Raw genomic sequence first — 19476 nt, forward strand, 5'->3', positions numbered from 1 at the left:
CAGTAGTCAAGCAGAAGGAATGGAATGAGACATAGTGGTGAATCAGCTGGGAGGTGTATAAACTTTACTTTTCTGATAATGTTATAATCAGAATTTAAAGGTGTTATGAGCCTTTTCCAGACACATGCTAACTACTGTTACCCTGGCTCAGAGAAATGAACGATGGGCCCCACCTTTGTAATGATACCACATTATTGTCACACCTCAGTCTGCCAGGAGATGCCGCCAGAAGGCTCAAGCCCCGGGAAATCACCCTGGGAGACCCTGTGACTGGTGATCATGGGGCTCACCTGTGGCTCGTTTGGTGTGGCCTTCTTAAGTCCCTGTTGTCTGCCATGCTATGCTCAGTCATGGTTTTCGACCCTCGTGGATGGTGTTTACGCTGCTCCTGTGGAGCCTACTCCTGTGTTATCGACCCGGTCTGTAAGGATTACTTATTATTTGCCTCGGATTTTTGAACTGCTGGCCTGCATCTACTTTTGTGAATTGAACCGGGACTTCTGTTTCTATGTTTATTCCTCTATTGGATGGATCTTCTGTGTGTTAAGACTATTTTGACTGAAAGACTTCTCTGAAGTGAAGCCTGTGGGCTTCCGTTTAGTTTGTTGGACAATAAACTCTGTTGAAACCTGATCTCTGTGGTATCTTGCCATTGTGCTCACCCAGTAGCATAACAATTATGGGGCTTTTAATATGGTTTTTAGTTTGGCAAATTTTGAACGACCATTCAAATAAACTTATGCAACAGATAAAAAGCCACTGACTCCCATGTTTAGTATGTTTAGTTGTTAAAATATCTCAAACGGACTCTTGCTTCACACAGTGCAGGAATTCAGATACAACCAAGTAGTCAGCTTGATTAATTATATCCGTAACTATGTCACTATGAATAGTCGGGACAGTTCACAGGTGACAAGCCACATAGGGATGCTGTGACGCACAGTGTGTCCCTGATTAAGCTACAGTATAAATCCACTTGAGAGAGCCAAGAGAGTTTTCATCTCCCCATTTATCAAACGAGTGGGAAGCAAAGGCCAAACGGATTGAAATAGTACCCACAGCTCTCCCAGAGAATGGATGCCTCTACAGGTTCAGTCGAAATAACCTGTTTCTCTTAATCATGGATTGCTTCCTCGACCGTAGATGTACTGTATATAGCTATGGACCAAGCTGTGTAAGTGATTAGGAGACATAGGCACATTCGGGCAATAGTCCTCACCTTTTTCAGCTTTTTGGCCCATGGTTTCTGAGCACGTGCAAAACCGGTGTCAAAGTCCTGGGACTCTTTAAAGCCCCCAAACAGCTTCTTGTGGAAGGTGTCTTTCTGCCAGGTGCGGATGCGGTCGCCGTCTTCGGACACCAGAGAGCGGCAGATGGAGGAGTGCAGCGCCGCGATGCGGTCAGCCGAGGACAGGAAACACTGCCACGCCTGCAACAGGGACCCATACAATGGACCTGAGGGAGAGGAACAGCATGAGTACAGTACACAGTAGACATGGGTCATTTATACAGTATATAGAGACATGGGTCATTTATACAGTATGGGACATGAGTCATGTTCACAATACACAATTCACAATTCATGAACATAAAACACAAACAGACACGAGTCACTGTAAGCAAGATCCAACAAGATCCAAACACACAGACACATTCATACCAAATTAAACAAAAACTGCAAGGGAGAGTTTTTGTCTGTGATGTATTTGAAGACGGTGAGTGATAGTATCCAAAGAGTAGAGACGTACAGTCTCTCTGCACTGGAGTTCATTAAGGTAGGGCCCTTTATGTGTTGTTTTTTCCTGTTGTTGTTTAGGAGGGAAGAATCTCTGAGACGGACTGCAGTACTCACTTGCGTCCACTAGGGGCTTCCATTTATTGCTCCACTCGCTGAGCTGCTGGGCGTACTGCCGCTCCACGCGGGCCCTCTCCTGGAAGCACGCCACCATGTCGTTACACGCCAGGAAGGCATTCTCTGTGCGTTTCACCGTACTGTGGTAATTTCCTGGCTAAGAACGACAGAGAGGGGATGTCAGAAAAAGAGGTTGTTATGAGAGAGAAAGAGAGAGAGAGAAAGAGAGAGAGAGAGGGGATGTCAGAAAAAGAAGACAGGAGGGGTTGTTATGTTAATTACTACTACAGGTACTCTTGCACCTGAACTGGCACGTGTGAGCAAGTGTGTGTGCAGAAGTTTAGAGGGGGGGCTTGACATGCCCACAGGAAGGCAACCTGACAACCACGCGCATGTTGGTTTAAAGCCCCCGTCAACAGTTTTCGATAAGACCTCCTCATCCATAATTAATCACGAGAGCCAGTTAGTGAGAATGCTTTACAGTGTGTCAAAGCATTACAGCCAGTCGAGCCTTTGCATATAAAACTATACGTGATAAGCCTATCAACTGAGCTGACGAAAAAAAGGAAACATTTCTGAAGAACAAAGAACTGAATGACAGAGCTGCTGAGGAAACAGTGCATTTTTAGTTAGTGATACACAAAACACTTCCATGACAGAGTCCCTGTTCATGTATGGGCATGTGTGTGTGTGTGTGTGTGTGCGTGTGTCAGGTGAGGATGAGAGGAATTCCATGCGGGGTGAGGTGGTTTGAGGTGATCAGGTGACAGGTTGCCGGGACAATCACATGAGCAGGGCCTCCAGCAAAAAATGAAAGACATGGAAGGAAAGAAGGCATGAGGTAATGACATTTCCAGAAAGGGCGTTTTGGTTTTGTTTTTTTCGTTGATGTGGAGTCTGGAAAGAGATTCTGTTTTCCTGGAACTTGACAGTCTTTACCAACTCTGTCTTTTTTCTTCTCTCTGCTTCTCTTTTCTTTCTCCCTTTCTCTCTCTCTCTATTTTTTTCTTCTCTGCTTCTCTCTCTCTCTCTCTCTCTCTCTCTCTCTCTCCGTCCTCTTGCTTATCCCCTGTCCCATATCTCAGTTTTCTCCCTAATCTCTCCCCTACCCATTTTTCACACTCCCCCATTGTATCTGGCCACAATTCCCTCTTTCTCCCTTACTCTGTGTGTCAGGGCTTGTGAGTGTATGCGTGTGTGAGTGTATGCGTGTGTGTGTGTGTGTGTGTGTGTGTGTGTGTGTGTGTGTGTGTGTGTGTGTGTGTGTGCGCATGTGTGGATTTCTCTGGAAGTGTGTAATGTGAGTATGTATGTGTATATGTCTGTGTTTGTGTGCATGTGTTATTGTTTGTGTGGGTGTGGGTGTGTGTATGTGTGTGAGTGCGTGTGCATTTGTGTGTGGTTTGAGTGCATGTGTGTGTGGTTTAAGTGCATATGTGTATGTGTGTGTGTGTGTGTGTTTCTGTGGCACTGTTTCTCCACACTCATCTGAGAGTAAAGTGAAAACAGCTGAGGAATCTTTTCATCAGCGAGGCCCATCGCACAAGGACAACAACCGACCAATGGCGAGAAGAGCCACAGACATGTCACAGAGCCCTATCCAATGGCATTGCGAACCACACAACAGAGCTCCCGCAGCAGCACAGAAGCTGACCAATCACCGTGTAACTGGGACGAGCCCGGTTCACCACTGTGACTCTCAATCTGGGTCAGACTCTCAGTAGAGAAATTATAGGCAGACATGAACTCTATAAAACACATGCACTTGCAATTACCACAGACACCAAAGGCAGCTCTTATTAGTGTCTGTCGCTGGAAAAATGAGTCAACCACTTCATCTAGCCATTAACCTCAATATCTGCACTGACCACGGAGGGCCAACAATGCTGACCATAAAGAAGACAGGAAGGATACTGGACATCAGCACACAGTGCATGGAGTCAGAGCTCTTTGTTTACAAACAAGCTTGAGGGTTAACAGTGGAAAGACCTCTCTCAAATCTATCAGGCACCCGGAAACCACCCTGTATAGCCAATGACTGGGCACTGAAATTACATTGGTCTGGACAATAGAAGCACGAGCCATTTAGGAAAGACAGATGGCCTTTCATGAGTCAGGGTGCAGCCCAGTCAAGCGCCTCGCTCGGGGGGGAAAAGCAGCACAGAGTTCACTTCAAAGGCTCATCTGTGCTGAAGAGACAGCATGGGGTTCACATGGACCCATGTTAAACCCTGGCTCACATGCCAACACTAAGCCACAGAAAGGCCGGCATTGTCCTCCACCTTGGTTGCAGCGTCTCCCTTTGAAGTGCAGGGTGTTGATACTACAAGACACATATCACGCCATTTTGTGCATGTCTATTCAACTCTACAGCCCTCTTCTACCGTCCTCTCCCCCGGTGTTTTTCCCCTCTCTACTCACCATCCAGAAGCTGCGGTTGTTGACGTCCTCTGGGCCATTCTCAGGCGGGGGAGTGGACATGCTGGACACTGGAGGAAGAGAAGACGACAAGAGACGGAGAGTGTCATCGAGGCAAAGCGGAAGACACGGAGGAGGGAAAAAAAAGTTGGTTTTTCAACTGTGGTTGAAAAAACTGAAGAGTGAGGTTGGCCTTTTTTATCCTATAGCAGTTCCTCCCACACTGTCAAGTTCTGACATGTTCCAACGACATCAGCTTGAGAGCCTCAGGCCAGGTGATGCAGGGTGTTTCCCTCTCTGTTGATAGGATGAGACCAGGAGAAAGGTAGCCACTCCTCTCACCTAAAGTGCTACAACATTGCATAAGAGCTGTTTGAACACAGAGGTTTGTTTGCAATATTATGGTATGACTACAGAAGATAATGATGTAATAGGATCCACCAGAAAAGGAAAATTCAGGAATACTTGCGTAGGAAAGTGTAGGATAGATAAAGACAGGGGTGCACAGCACGGTTACACTGTTTCAGAATAACATAACAAATGGGAGTTGACACAAACAAACAAAAAAACTATAATTAAATGTAATATTAGAACCACAATAGCTTCTATACACATAACCCTTGGACAGAAAAAAATATTTTTTCAAGAGACTTTTCAGAAACTCATGAAAAATGTAACCTTTAATGAGGACATATGGCGGTAACAACAAGCAATGACTGGAGTAATGAATATGCATTAAATTATGCTGCAGTCCATTTAATCAAGAATAAATACATGCATAATGTCAACAACTCAGACTCCACAGAACACAAACACTGCTAAAATATGCTCTAAAGAAATACAGAGGGCAACGTAATGACCCAGCACAGCACAGTACAGTACAATGAATCAGACAGAAACCAGGTGGAACCCTGTAGGTAGGTACCCTATAATTATCTAGGAAACAAACAACTTCTAAAGCAGAACAAGGAGTGTACTGTCACAGTAAGACATGTACAGTATGCTAGGCTGTGTAGTGTCTAAAGGAATTCAACATGGCTGCTGTTGAGAGAGGAAGCTAAGGGCCTTGCACTGAGTCTGATCATTTGCTATAGTGCTCTTTGCTGGCCAGACTGATATCAATATAAGTCAAACACTCGGATGTTTAACATTCATTGGTGGGATTCAGTCCGTGCACATGGTACGTCCTCACCCAGAATTCCCAGCATTGAAAGATGAGCTATCCCAAAATAAACAGAGGTGAAGGGTCAACTCCCACCCACTTCTCCCCTACTGTGTCTCCCCAAACTGGTGTGTCAAAGCATTGCCCAAGAGAAACAATGCATGTTTGTACATACACTCACTCCTAAACCCACTCACACACACTCACACATGCTCAAACAAGACAGAATGCAAGTGTTTCACATGCACTTGTGCAGATGCACAGGCTGATTGGCAAGCGTGGATTCACATGCCTCACATAGCACAGACACGCATGCACACATACACACATATCGCACTACACCATAAGAAATCCAATAACAATGATGAAATAATGCATACAAGTATCTTTAGCCCTTTTAATCTGTCTAGAATCATTATTGAAGAAGAGATAAGAGACACAGCTAAGAGGGAAATTTGAATTTGGTGACCCACCAATTCAGAAGAAAGAAAAATTGTGTGTGTGTGTTTATGTGTACATATGTGTGTGTATGTTAAATATTCTTGGGACTATGTTCTGTGCAGGGAGTTCACACACCAAATTTGGTTTCCCCCTTTCTCATCACAGGGGGTCATGGATGTAATAAATCTTCCCCTAGTTGACCTTTGATCCCACTTCCTGCTTCCTCTTTGTCCCCTTCCCTCCCATCAAACTATGACTCAGAGGGGATTTGGGAGGAATGCTATAGACGTCTTCATGTCTCCATCCTATAGATAATCTGCCTGCGCAGTCTACTAATTTCAGTCATATCCAATATGTTCATGCAGTCTTTATACATGAGCACTTCTCAAATACCTCCACTGACAACCATCAGAGTTATTAATTGAAGCAGACATGCACCATCACTATTACTTTAATGTAAAGCATATATAGATCTAGCGCTCCACAACAACAGCAGTTAAAGTTGTATACGTTTTCTCTTTCAGGGTAATTGCAATGAATGATAAAAACAGTACAGCGCTGTTAAAATGGTTAAACATTATGACGTTTCAGTCAACCAAAGTCTTTTTTGCTAATCCTTTCTGCTAATCCCTTCAGCTAAACACTTTTTATTTTCAGGCTGTGATCGCATGAAAAGTTATGAATACACATAAAAGTTTCAACTGAAGGCAGTTTAACAGTTGCCAAAGCTTTTTTTCTTGTCAGTTACACCCCTTACAAACCCTGCGCCCCTTCACCCCTTGCTTAGTTGCCCCCTTTTGCCCCCCCCCCCCACTCCAACCACCCTGGCGCACGTTCTCTGCCCCCCACCCCCTGTCCCCGTTTCGACTGTCACACATAACTCTAGCAATACACGCCCGCACTAGCTGGAAATATATAGCAACTTATGAACACATATGACAGAAATAGAAAACGCATCAGGAGCCTGGGGCATGAAGTTTGATGAAAATTCACGCTAAGAGTACTAAGATCAGAGGGAGAGAAGAACGTACCCCAAAGTCTTCCCCTATGAGTGTCCTCCTGGGGGTTGTTGGCTTGGAAAGTTGAGTTTCTTCGGCTCCTGTTGTCTCTTCTCTCTGTCCTCTAGCTTTCAGTGCCCTCTCTTTTTTTCCCTCCTGTGGTCAGTCTCTTCCCTCCTTCTGTCTCTCACACACTTTTCCGTGGTTTTGTTTTTCTTTTTTTCTTCTTTCTCCCTCCTTTTGGCCTGTCTTCGGTGTTTGGTGAGGTGGCTTTCTCTCCCTCCTCTCCCTCTCACTCGTTCCCTTTCTCACAGAAAACAGCTGCAGGAAACAGGGCTTCTCGGTCGCTGTATCAGAGAGCTGAACAGCCCCCCCTCCTGTCCCACCCACCCTCCCCTACTCTTGCTCCAGCTCTCTGTGAACTGTTAATGAATGCAGGGTGGCCTTGCCCATGGCGTCTACACAAGCCTATAGACTACACCTTCAAACTAGTGACCCTGGCCGGTAGGGCTGAGTGATGTGATGGAGTTGTTACACTACTGGTAGAACAAAAGATTCAGTATACGCAGACGGCATTTTGAAAATTATTCCATCCTGTAGCCTTGGAACTTTTTGTCCCCAGGGTATTTGTAGAATTTGTAGCTGGCAAAGACCCCAACGTAGCAATGGGGTCAGAGTGTGTGTGTGTGTGTGTGAGAGAGAGAGAGAGAGAGAGAGAGAGAGAGAGAGAGAGAGAGAGAGAGAGAGAGAAAGAGTCATGTTAATTCTATTTCTATAGGTTATAATATACTTCAAAAGCGTGTAAACCCATAATATAAGGTATGTTTATTATGTAAGAAATGTAATCTCTGCATCTGAGAAACTTTAGAAGGGAATTTCTCTTGGGCTGTGCAATGTGACATGGTGTAAAGAGACCCTTTATGTCCCCAAAAAATTATAAAGATAAAATTCCAGTAGAGTAGAGTAAATTTAATGGATCCAGCCTCTATTTTTGGTGTACAAGGATTTATTTCTGAATTTCTGATGGAAAAAAGGGGGTATGGGTGGAGGGATTTTTTTCATCAGAGGCACTTGTGCTTCAAACCCTCAGACCCTCAAGATGAAGCACACCACATGAGTATTTCCATCGTGGGGAAAATACACGGAAACCACTAAGTTGTAAAATAAGAAACTGTATAAGACGAATGAAACTGTATAAGACCATCTGCATGAACATGAGCTGACTATAGTGGGATCGGCCTTCTTCAACTTAAATCACTGTCTTGTAGCCTACTGACTGACTGGCTATTTTAGGTTAGAGTTAGGCCTAGGTCATAATATGAATGCAATGGCTTATGTATGTGAGTTTTATTAGGGTTAATCCTAAACCTAGAAAATATTCTGCTTTTATGTAGGATAGCCATTTCTGCAAGCCAATCTATCCTGATAAAATTAAAATGTTATGCAATTGCTTAAGTGCAGGATGAAAATCACGTTTTCAATACAGTATAAAACCCTCTGAATTATATGCACTTACTAAAGTCAGCCTAGACCTATCCAGATCAGCTAACTTAAAATACTGGAAAGCAGCCTAGGCCTAGGCCTACAATCTTTTTGTTTAGTGTGGGTGGAATTTCTTTCTCTTTTTTTATACTTACAATAACGATGAAGGTCTATTAAGGGTAATGAAGAACTGTTGTGGTGTTTGTTGCTGTACAAAACTTTTTTTTTAGAACTAAGATTGGGAAACACTGTTGTCTAATAGCACTCTATTCTTTGATGTCCTCACATCTGACATTTCACCATCCAGTGTTCGATTGTGAAATCTGGTGATGAAAAGGAAACCATGGATTCCTAGCCTGGATGAACTCAGTCCCAGACGAACTTCTTGTCTGTGTCATAATTTCTCTGCACAGGCGATTGCTAAACAAAGCAGGCGATAACTGGGGATAGCTAAGGGTCCTTCGAGAAGAACGTATAAGTGTGACGCGTCTCCTCGTGGCTGGTCTCAGTGAGAATGGAACGCATGTGCTGTTGCTGCTAAATGGTAAGTAGGCGATAAAGATTTAGAAATTGTGCTTTCAGTACTTATCTGACATGATAAACATGTGTGATTTACTTGGTTTGGTAAGCACCAGAGGTTCCCTAGGCAACGTTAACGTATGTTTGTGAAGTGTATTAAATCCAAGCTCACACCGGGACAAACCACATGGCTAACGTGGGTGTCCTTGGGAACATTACGCCGTCAAGTGGCAAGTTAAAATTAACGTTATATTAGTTTGTAATGGTCTCTTATGATGCTTTGCACTGGGCTCTGAATTTCTGTGGCGACGATGTGCTGCTCTGCTCCTGACATGGCAGAGTCTGAGGAGATGTCTGGTGACTGCTTGTGTTTCCTCGTTTTAATTCTTGGCGGAGTTCTAATGGTCTCCCTTTAAATTTACAGATGGCAGTATCCCACTGAAGTTGACTAGTTCAGAGGTGAGTTTATTTGCATTTGTTATAACGTTAATGGCATTGGAAACCAACTGTAACGTTACAAGGCCTTCAATGATGTCTTGCACTGGGCTCTGAATGACTGTGGGGATAACGTGCTGCTCCGCTCTTGACATGGCGGAGCCTGAGGTGGCTGTAAACTGCAGAAGAGCTATTGAATACGTTCTCAAATGTGTGGCTTTGTCTCACTCAAAATTGTTGTTTCTTTCAGGTGAATATTGAATCTCAACTGGAGACACATCAGTCAACGCAAATGGTGAATTGGTATTAAGTTTTAAATGGGTGACCAGTGACGTGTTTAAGGTTTAGCTCTAAGCAATGTAGCAGTCACTTTTGGCTGCACGTGAAGGACCGTTCCCTAAAGGTTCTCTGAAGGTAGCAGCTAATACCTTTAGGGAACCTTCCCTAAAGGTTGTGTGTTTGCTGGGCGCTAACTTCACTGTGAATAATCGGGTTGGTGTGTCCGGGCCCTAAAGCCTTCCTCACACAGACTTTGGAAAGATTTGGAAAAGATTTTTGAAAGACTACAGTCTCAGACCCCCTCACATCTAAAGACAAGTAGAGTTTTAAGTCAGACTATGATTTTGCAATGACTAGGGATCTTGCAGGGTCACTATTTACAAGACTGCAACAAGATTCCTTTAAATGATTACCCATCGTGCAATAGATGAACAGGAACTGAAAATTATAGCCTATTAAACTCAAAGTCGTATTTTCGAGTTTCTGCAGCATTGTTTCATGCGTGACATCCTTAACAGATATTATTGGAGTTCGGTCACGTGGAAGAGCTGACTAAATATGTATAAGAAATGACAAATATAAGAATAACAAATAATTATAGGCTACAGCTGTCGCCTACACTTTGCCCCTTCCTGTTTGGTGTTGGAGAGGTCACTATTGTTTTTTATACTTCATGTCAGTATTTGCATGAGCCCCGACTAGAAAGACTTGCGATAATATCAAACACGTATGATGTTGTAATGGCAAAACTAGAAAAGGACTGACTCCGATTGACTTACAACCGCTCAGATTGGCACCTTACACTTAACGATCTAGTTGACGGGAGCGCGCCGCGATTCCAGTACAACTCCCATGATTTCTGTCCGACTTTGGACATTTAGTCGCCGACTGTGAAAACAGATCAAAATCGTACAATGTAAGGCCGCCATTAGTTGTAGTCATGGAAATGTTGTGTTTAATTTGTCTTTCTGCTATGTTACTGTAAGAACAACATAATGAAACACAATAAATTGCTTTAAAATTGTGCCTTTTGTGTGTGTTATTTACAAGAGGATTTGGTGCATTGCAAACAGTTAGGCCTATAGGGCAGATGTTGCTATTTAAAGTATGTACTATTTGATCCCGTGAGGGAAATTTTAACTTTGCACACATTTTAAATAATGCATGGATTAGTAAGTCATATTCCTCCAAATATAAAGCACTTTGAGCTGCATTCTGTGTATGAAAGGTGTAATACAAATAAAGCTTAATAGCCTTGTGACTTGTCTGTAAAGACTTAACATTTTTAATGGACAAAAAAACCTTGTAGCCTACATTTGTGTGGGGTGATTTCTCATCAGGCCCCACTTTAGCCTACTGCCCATAGTCTGGAGTGAGACTATCGTCGATTTCATGCGAGATTGATAGGCAAGTGATTAGCCTCTATTTGTGCTATTTTTTTGAAGACCTACCTATCAGTTTCTGAGGGCGGGCTTTATCTCTCACTTTCTGTTACGCATAGCCTGCCTGCTATGGCAGCAGCGATATGACCAAGGAAAAAAAGAAAATGTTAGCTAACAAACACGGGCCACATGCTACACTCTCTCTGACTATAAACTCAAGGTAAAACATCATTGTTAGGATACTTTTCTCTTGCCCTCGGTGGGTTAAATGAAAGACTTGCTGAGGTGAGGTTAACAAGTGTTTATTCGCAAATTCGCAGCTGGCCGTTTTGAATTGCTTTGCGAAACAAAACGCGATTGTGAATTTAGCTCTGCTTATAGTTTAATATTGTCTTGGAAAGTTATTGTTTGTTCACGAGTTATTTCATTTAGCATTATATTTTCCATGCGTCGATGATGGTTAGACATGACGTTCTCAGGGAGCGCAGACCTTTCCAAGACCAAATGTAGGCCTAGTTGCAACAAATCTGAAAGTGGACCTAGCAAAATATTTTGACTTGCTCAGTGATGGGTGTTTAATTTGTTTGTTTTCTGTGTAGCATATAGATCATAATTCTTGATAATTAGCACGTAAACAAGCGAGACCTAGGCTTCTAGAGTAGACTGACATAACGCACCTATTGCTGAGACCCGCCCCTTTAGTCGGAATGTGATCATTGCAACCTCAGTAGACACGAGAGAAGCAGAAAGACACCAACATAACATGAGGGATAGATGTATTTCTTCACACAAAAAATATAAAATAATAATGGATTGAAAAGAGGTACTAATAAACCAGACATGCTAGAACCGATACCAGAAAATGGACATCCACAGTCCCTTTCTATCAACACATAGTGATTTTCAAGGATTAGGCTTAAGAACAGATTGTCAACATTTATGTTGTTTGGTCTGTTTTTGGCTGCATACATGAAGGCCAAGGTGGGCAATGTGTTTTATATTAAAATATCTCCTCCATCATTGTTATTCAATTAGGCTAAACATGGCCTTAACTCAAAACAGCTGGTAGGCCACTGACACTGTTAGGACTGTCATTTTAACATGTAAAAGTGTCAAATGCAGCCATATTTCAATTCTGCTTACTGCACGTTTATTATAATATAGGCTATGATAATATTCAATATTCATTATTGCAGGTCTACCCATGTGTATGTAATGGAAATGTCTGTTAATCCCGATGTCCCTTCATTTACGTGTTAAAATGTATCTTTTTCAAATCTTCTGCGGTGGGGGGCGTCTTTCGGAAATATGTCACCTTTTTCAGCCCTTCTGAGTTTGCAGGTATGAAGGAAGAAATTATGGGGGAAACCCGGCCTTTGGAGCAATACCAAGAAAAACCATGGTAGTGTAAAATTTTTTGCTGAAAAGGTTTTTACTACAGACCTTTTTGTGAACAGGCTTCATTGCTGAGCGATTAAAAAGCCATATTAAATTGACCACATGAGTAGAAGTAATTCTTATGTTGTAGCACCAAATGACCATGGACACTTGGCTTTGCAAATGCAGTGTATTTTGGGCCAGGGGAGTTGCTCATGACTCCCAGTTACAATGTTTTGACCAAATCACTGTATTGGTGAATGTACAAATGCAGAGGTCACTGCATCGTGAAGATGTATAAACAAACAGTGACGATATATGCATATTGCTGTATAGTCTATTATCCCAATTTCTTTTGATTAAGTGCATTTAAGTCTGGCACGTCAACAGTGTGATCAGATCAGTGTAATATGAAAAAGGCTAGACACCTTTAAAGAGCACTCAAGAGCTGCTGTAGTCATGCACTGTAATTTACATCAGTCTTGCACTATAATACCACTTAACAAACCAGAAAATCAGATGTTTTGCTGAGTACACTCTGTATTGGAAGTCGCACCAAACAGAAAGAAAACACGTTCCCTGGGGAAAGAAGCAGGCTCGTCTGGAAGCATCACACTGTAACAACTCACAGAATTATTCCTGCATCTTTATTATAACTAATAATTTATTCATATCTTAAAACATTTTTAATTCTTATATATGCGTATATGAATGTGTGTATATGTAGATCACATATACATATATAGTCTGTAAATAATCTCTCTTCTCTTCATAGTTCATTTTTTTCTTTAAAGGAAACAAAAACAGATGCTCTCTACACCTCCTGGCCAGCCATCTCATTCATTCCACTTTCCTCCTTTTTTTGTTTCCTCCCCCTCCTCAACCTTGTGTACTTGGGCACAGACCACTTGGGTGCCCGGAAGAGCACTTAAGTGACCTGTCGCCCCCGTCACCAAAAAGAAGGTGGCCCAGTCAGAATCTCTGTCCATGCAGATGGGGTACAGCAAAAAATTCACAGTGGGATGGAGCAGGTCTAAGGACTCGGCACGGGCCACCGGCCGAGCCTCTGAGGCGTTTGGGTCTCCCTCACAGGAGGTGGCAGTGAGCGGTTGTGTCGAAAAAGACAAGGAGGGGGGAGGGGGGCGAGGCAACTGCGGAGCAACGCAAGCCATGGAAGAGAGGGAGACTGGGGGAGGGAGGGGGGCAGCGGCGGAGAAAGAGCGGGGGGCAGATTGTGTAGAAAGCATTCTGAATAAATAACAAATCAATCTTTTTTTTTTTCTCTCCATGTTTAAACAGTAGCTGGAAGACAGAGATTGTTTAGAACTTTTGAATTCTTTTTTTTTTTAAGTAGTAGGTTTAGGATGATCATGTGTTTCACTGTCCTTGCTGTCATCACACTGACAAATGAGCCAAATTTGCAAAGAAAAAAGAAAGGGGTAACAAAAACAGTGAGGACATGGATCCTCATTTCAGCACGGTGGACGAAATATTCTTTAGTGGTTTTGGTGTGCAAAAGAACTCCACTGATGAGTGAGAAGGCTAGAAGAACGCAATTTATGCCAAGCAAAGGAAAGGAACAGAACAGAAGGATGGCTCCAAATATATGGTTTCTGGAAAAGAGATGGAGAGAGAAGAAATGAGTCATGAGGAGGATGGTCATCAACAGAGCAGGGATGGGCTAAGCTGGTCATGGTGTAGGGATGGAGGAGCCCTTTGTATTGATTTCAGCAAGTGTGAGTGATGTGGTGAGGAGGGGAGGGAGAGAGAGAGATAGAGGGGCAGAGCACCAACAGGATGACACATGGAAAGTTCCAGAGATAGCCAAACTAAAGCCCTTCTCACCATCTTTTTTTTGTCCACTTCCCTGCAAGTGATAGTCACTGCATTAAAAACATATCAGTGGTGACTTGAAATATGAAGAGCTCTACATTTTTGATTGATGTAAGCACAAGGTGGCTGAGTAGTCCAGAGTGAGGACCTCCTTGGTTTATGATACAGGGAACCAGATTAGTGTTAAAGGAAATGCAGCTTAACACGAATGGAAATCTCAAGATGTGGATATCGAGGTGCTGAAATGGAGCAGTAAGCAATGTTCAGCACACAGCTTTCATCCCAAAAACTCACACCACTTGAAATCTCTGCCATGACATGTCCATAGCCTTACCATGGACAACACAGTGGAATTCGGACAGCAAAAAAGGGGGAAAAGACGAAAGATTAAGGTGATAACAACGAGGCCAGTGATATTAATGGCAGCAATAATAACAATAATTCTCTATATCAATAGCAGTATTCCATACCATTTTTTTTCTCAAAGTTTAAAAATTGTTAGAATAACAATTGTCGTATTAAAACAGATGTGAGTGCGCATCCCTTTTGCAGCCTTCCTCTTCCTCCTCTGCTTCTGTAGAAAAAGTGCCATGTGGATTGTCCCGGGGCAGGGGAGGAACGGGACGGGAAAGAGAGAGATTTAGGCAGTTTTGACTCTTTCCTCCTCCTCCCCTCCCCCTCTCCATCTCACTTGTTCTTCCAAATGGGACTGTGACCACCCCCCCCCCCCCCACTCCCACCCCACCCACCCCTATGGTAGCATTGGAGTTGTTGGTCTAGCAGTCAGTCAGTTCAGTTCCTCAAGTCTCTTGTAAAAAGTTTGACAATTCTTATAGTATATTTTTTGTACAACGTTACATCTCATCTTACAGAATAGATTTTTTTCAATGTCCATGTCAGTGATGATTCATACAGACATTGAAGGTGTCCCATTATTTCTAATATACGAAAGATTGATTGTGTATGTGAGTGTGTGAATGTATGTGTGTGTGTAGTATACTGTATGTGGAAGGTTTTGTTTTAATTGTTCTGTACATTTGGTGTCTGTCTCCTGTAAGATTGTGTTTGTGTGAGTGTGTGCATGTATGTGTGTATGATCTACTGTTGGTCTGGGCACTTATTTTTGCTACAGATTTGAAATACAGTGACCAGTCTGTATATATATATATATATTTATATATGTATATATGTCATTGTAAGATGATTAAGAAGCTGTAGCGAAATACAACAGAACCCAGAGGTCTCTCTCTGTGGACACCAAGATCCCCCCCCCCCAGTGGTGAGGTAAGAACAAAATAATCAATCATGCTGACTCCTACCAAACACGTCTCCACCAATCACATTCACACTATTACAAAGGGGTGGGGTAGGGTGGGGTGTAGGACAAGGGAGGGATTGGGCTTTTTTTCAAACTGCTGGGGTAACTTGGTAACCTGGCTGCTGGCGGAGTTCCCCCTCGGATGCGATGCAAACTCTGGCCAAGCCCACAGCGTTCCCAGGTCACTCCACAGTGCGAAGCGAGCCAACCTACTTAACAAGTGCATGCGTAAGTGCCACCGATTAAAAATCTGTTACTCTAAAGTCTTCATCCGCTCCAACGTACACATTTCACCAATCATACCTCTGGCTTGGGTAGACCTGTCGCCGTCACAGGATGGATTATCTTCTGTGGGTGACAAGGCTCTACAAATCGCCGATGGCAACCACTCCTACTGAAGACTCAGCCAATAGTGTTTGCTTGCACCGAGCTTCGATGATTTGAATTAAGCTGAGAGTTTTCATCCGCAGTAGAGATGGCTCTTTTGAGAAATGAACCCAGAGGCTAAATAAAGCACCGAAACTCAAAGTCACTGACAGTAGTGTGGAGAGACGAGCAGACAGGCTTAGCCTGGTTCTCCTCTGTTTCTACACACACTCTTTCTGAATTGCTCGTTCTAATTCACAAAAGCTAAAAAAAAAAGCTTACAGGTAATTGATTGTTTCGGTTATTTTTGGCTCTTTTTCACCAAGTTGCCTGTTATTTTGGTCATGGTTGGTCATGAATTACCTTTTGTTCATTCAGGATATTTTTCTTAGTGAATGTGCTTGTATAGTTATGTGTCTGTGTGTGTGTGTGTGTGTGTGTGTGTGTGTGTGTGTGTGTGTGGGGGGGGGGGGGGGGGGGGGTATACGGATAGTGTTTACGGTATATGTGTTGCTGTGAGGCACGTGCTTGTCAGAGTGTGGGTGTGTGTGTGTGTGTGTGCATTTACACATTTAGGTGTATTTGAGTGTATACCCTGGCCATATTCACATATATTTATTTATCTTCAGCCCTTTAGCCATCCAATCCTCAGTTGTGATGCATGTGATGTCTGTTGATGGTGAAGTCCTTACACTCCAGGCCGTACCATTTGAAAATTCACCTTTGATAGCAGCAGTGGTTGAGTCTCTTCTTGCCTCTGCTTTCTTTTTCTTTCTTTCTCGATGTCTCACTCTCTCTTTCTCTCACTCTCTCTCTCCCTCACACACTCACATACACACACGCACACACGCACACACACACACACACACTTTCATTGTTCTTTTTTGTACTCCGCCTCAGCTTCTCATTCCCTCATCCCTCCGTCTCTCTGTCTGTCCATCACGAGGAGAGAGAACAGAGATGGGGAAGGGACTGCTGGAGAGCCTTCAAAAGAGTAAAAAAAAAGGTAAAGCAGGGTTTGTGTTTGATAAGCTGTACCTCTATATCTCAATCTCTTTGCATGCTCTCACTTTCTGTCTCGCTGGTTTTTTTCAACACTTTGGTGCAAAGATCAATCATGCATGTCGCCAAGAGTTGAGTAGTCTGGAATTGGGAGGTATGCCTTGGCAGACACAACTGCACCATCTTTCTCTCTGCACCATCTTTCTCTCTCCCTCTCCCTCCCTCTCTCTCTCTATCTGCCTTATCTCTCACCTCTCTCACCTGTCCATCACGCGGCGCAGTGCCCTCTCGATGTTCATACGGTGGCCCACGCGGGTCACCCCCAAGTCCAGGTAGTCCTCCTTGGTGAGGGAGGGCAGGTGCGTGCCGTCAATCTCGTTGTCCAGGAAGCGCTCGCGGTGCTCGGCCAGGTTCAGGTAGCCCAGCCAGTCAGCCACGTCGTACTTGGTCCAGTAGGGCAGCGGCTTGGAGGCGAAGGGCTTGGAGGGCGAGGGGGGCGGCAGGTGCGGGTAGCTGAGGCATGTGGGGGGCGGTATGGGGTGCAGCGGCGGTGACGACGTCCCCGAGAGGAAGTGCGTGGGCGAGAGCGAGCGCGACACCACCAGCGAGGCGTTGGACGGCGGCGCCCCCGACTGGGCGAAGAGGGGCGGCGACGGCGAGAAGTAGGGATCGCCCAGCGGGTTGGCGGGCGACGGCGGCGTGATGGAGCCGCGCAGGTCGTACAGGCTGCTGTAGAGCGGCGTGGTGGGGAGGATGGGCAGCGAGGAGGGCCGCGGTGGGCCCAGCCTGGGCCGCTCCGATGGCGAGATGAGCGGGCTGGGGGCGCGGCGCCGCTGCTGGACGTCGCCCTTGCGCTCCCGACTAGGGATGAACTGGAACTCCAGCGCTTTGGTGCGGTACACGGGCCGGTGCTTGGGGGACGTCGGATACGGGGAGTAGGCGCTGGGGGAGACGGGCGAATGGGAGCGGGCCGGGGCCGCCTGTGAGAGGCCAGAGGCGCCGGACGGGGGCTGGGGCGAAGGTGACCGCGCCCAGCTGGAGTAGTGACCCGACTGGGAGCCGGCGGTTGGGGAGGGGGCCAGGGACGGCTGGGAGTGCGACATGGGGGAGGGAGACGGGGACCGGACAGAGGGAGGGCTCAGGGCAGCCGTGGAGTCCTCGGAGAACCTGAGGGAGGGAGGAAGGAAGGAGGTGAAGTCGAGCATGAGACATGGCAGAGCTGGAGACAGATAGACATGAGACTGTAAGTAAAGAGTGCACGGTCTCTGGGCACATTACCTGTGTCTAGGTGATTGACACACAGACAGATGTTGGGGATGAGTAAGCGCAAACACACAGTTGGTGGGGGAGGGAGGACACAAAAAGAGAGGCAGAGTTTAAGCACAGACACAACAAACACACTCGACTGCAATATGCACACACCTTACAGACAAATAAAGTACACATTTCCAGCCACTGACACAATAATAAACAGACACTAAACAATTTAACAGTGGTTCTGATAACACAGTAGCAGGGCTATGGGGAACCTTATAACATGAAGATAAGACAAACATTACGCAAAACATTACATTATTGCAACAATAACACATTAGCAATTCCATTAGCTGAAAACAGTAGGCTAATATTTATCTATTTACAGGGCAAACTAAAGTGCCTCCACTGACTGTCATTTAGTATACAGTAGACTGCCCTGAAGTATACAATGCTGACATTTTTTTTAAAAAAACAGCTGAAGCCATTACTCCCTTCACCCTTTCCATCTTAAAGTCTAAACCAGGGGTCGCAACCCACAACTGTCTGCCTCTTCACCCCCTTCATGTTTGGATACTGTCATCATACGCGATTTAAGAAATTAATTTACACAATTTCGGCCATATTTTGTGGAGTCACATCTACCAAGTCAAAAGTAAGACTTTTTTTCTTCATTATTATGTTAAAATGAAGTGGAATAACACATGTATTAACTATATTAAATATATATTTTTTCATGGTTAAATAATTTTTTGAAAACATGCTCAACCAAACAGTTGATGAATTCATTATATTAAGCATTATATACTGTTTTTAAATGTATACTACTACTGTAAACACAGCATATATATGTGTAAAAAGCATATAAGCATGAAATATATCAAATATGCTTAAGTATGCAATTCAATGCAATTCAATACATTTTGGTCTGTACCATGAAGGGGAAACTGATTCAACTATATAAACCATATATTTTCTGAAAGCTTAGACCATCAGGATGTGATCTAACAAGACATGAGACATGTTCCATCCTCCTCATAGTATCCTCCTAGTATGTTGCCCATACATAATATATTGGGTATTGGTAAATAGTGTATATGGCTAATACCGTTTTAGGCTATCATGTGATGAGGCGGGTGACAAATGTCAAAACCCATGTTAGTTCACATCTTGAGGGTATATGATTTCAGACAATATATGGTTTAGGTGGTTTAATTTGTTTTTCCTTCAAGATACAGCCCAAAATGTATCAGCAATATGCTTAATTTACTAATACCCAATGTGTTATGTTTGGGCAACATACTAATGAGGAGGGTAGGACAAGTTTCATGTCATGTTAGATCACATCCTGAGAGTAT

The 19476-nt window shown here is 43.9% G+C and overlaps 2 protein-coding genes, 1 long non-coding RNA gene and 2 other non-coding genes across 6 annotated transcripts in view; 3 read left to right on the top strand and 2 right to left on the bottom strand.

The window, feature by feature from the left end:
• Positions 1–7233, bottom strand: part of si:ch211-51c14.1 (protein kinase C and casein kinase substrate in neurons protein 3) — a 13005-nt gene extending 5772 nt beyond the window's left edge. The window contains exons 1-4 of one of the 2 annotated variants that reach the window (XM_042086618.1): positions 6905–7233; positions 4274–4341; positions 1853–2009; positions 1220–1455 (exon numbers count right to left, since the gene is read on the bottom strand). In XM_042086618.1, coding sequence (XP_041942552.1) covers positions 1220–1455; positions 1853–2009; positions 4274–4333 — 453 coding nt within the window. In that variant the 5' untranslated portion in view covers positions 4334–4341; positions 6905–7233. Of the gene's footprint in view, positions 1–1219; positions 1456–1852; positions 2010–4273; positions 4626–6904 lie in introns of those variants that run through there. The other variant, XM_042086619.1, reaches the window with a different exon arrangement.
• A 1569-nt stretch (positions 7234–8802) lies between these two features.
• On the top strand, positions 8803–9939 carry LOC121705576. The gene is made up of 3 exons (XR_006030830.1): positions 8803–8897; positions 9297–9331; positions 9558–9939. It is a non-coding gene; the product is annotated as an uncharacterized LOC121705576 (long non-coding RNA).
• Positions 9137–9225, top strand: LOC121706359. The gene has a single exon (XR_006031032.1). It is a non-coding gene; the product is annotated as a small nucleolar RNA SNORD88 (small nucleolar RNA).
• Positions 9393–9481, top strand: LOC121706358. Its single transcript, XR_006031031.1, has one exon. It is a non-coding gene; the product is annotated as a small nucleolar RNA SNORD88 (small nucleolar RNA).
• A 6367-nt stretch (positions 9940–16306) lies between the features above and the next one.
• shank1 (SH3 and multiple ankyrin repeat domains 1) overlaps positions 16307–19476 on the bottom strand; it is an 83550-nt gene continuing 80380 nt past the window's right edge. Inside the window, 3 exon segments of the mRNA XM_042087203.1 lie at positions 16307–16846; positions 17126–18031; positions 18143–18148. Of these exon segments, the coding sequence (XP_041943137.1) occupies positions 16759–16846; positions 17126–18031; positions 18143–18148 (1000 nt within the window). The 3' untranslated portion in view covers positions 16307–16758.

This window comes from Alosa sapidissima, chromosome 3 (genome assembly GCF_018492685.1).
Source record: "Alosa sapidissima isolate fAloSap1 chromosome 3, fAloSap1.pri, whole genome shotgun sequence".
NCBI classification, from domain to species: Eukaryota; Metazoa; Chordata; class Actinopteri; order Clupeiformes; family Clupeidae; genus Alosa; species Alosa sapidissima.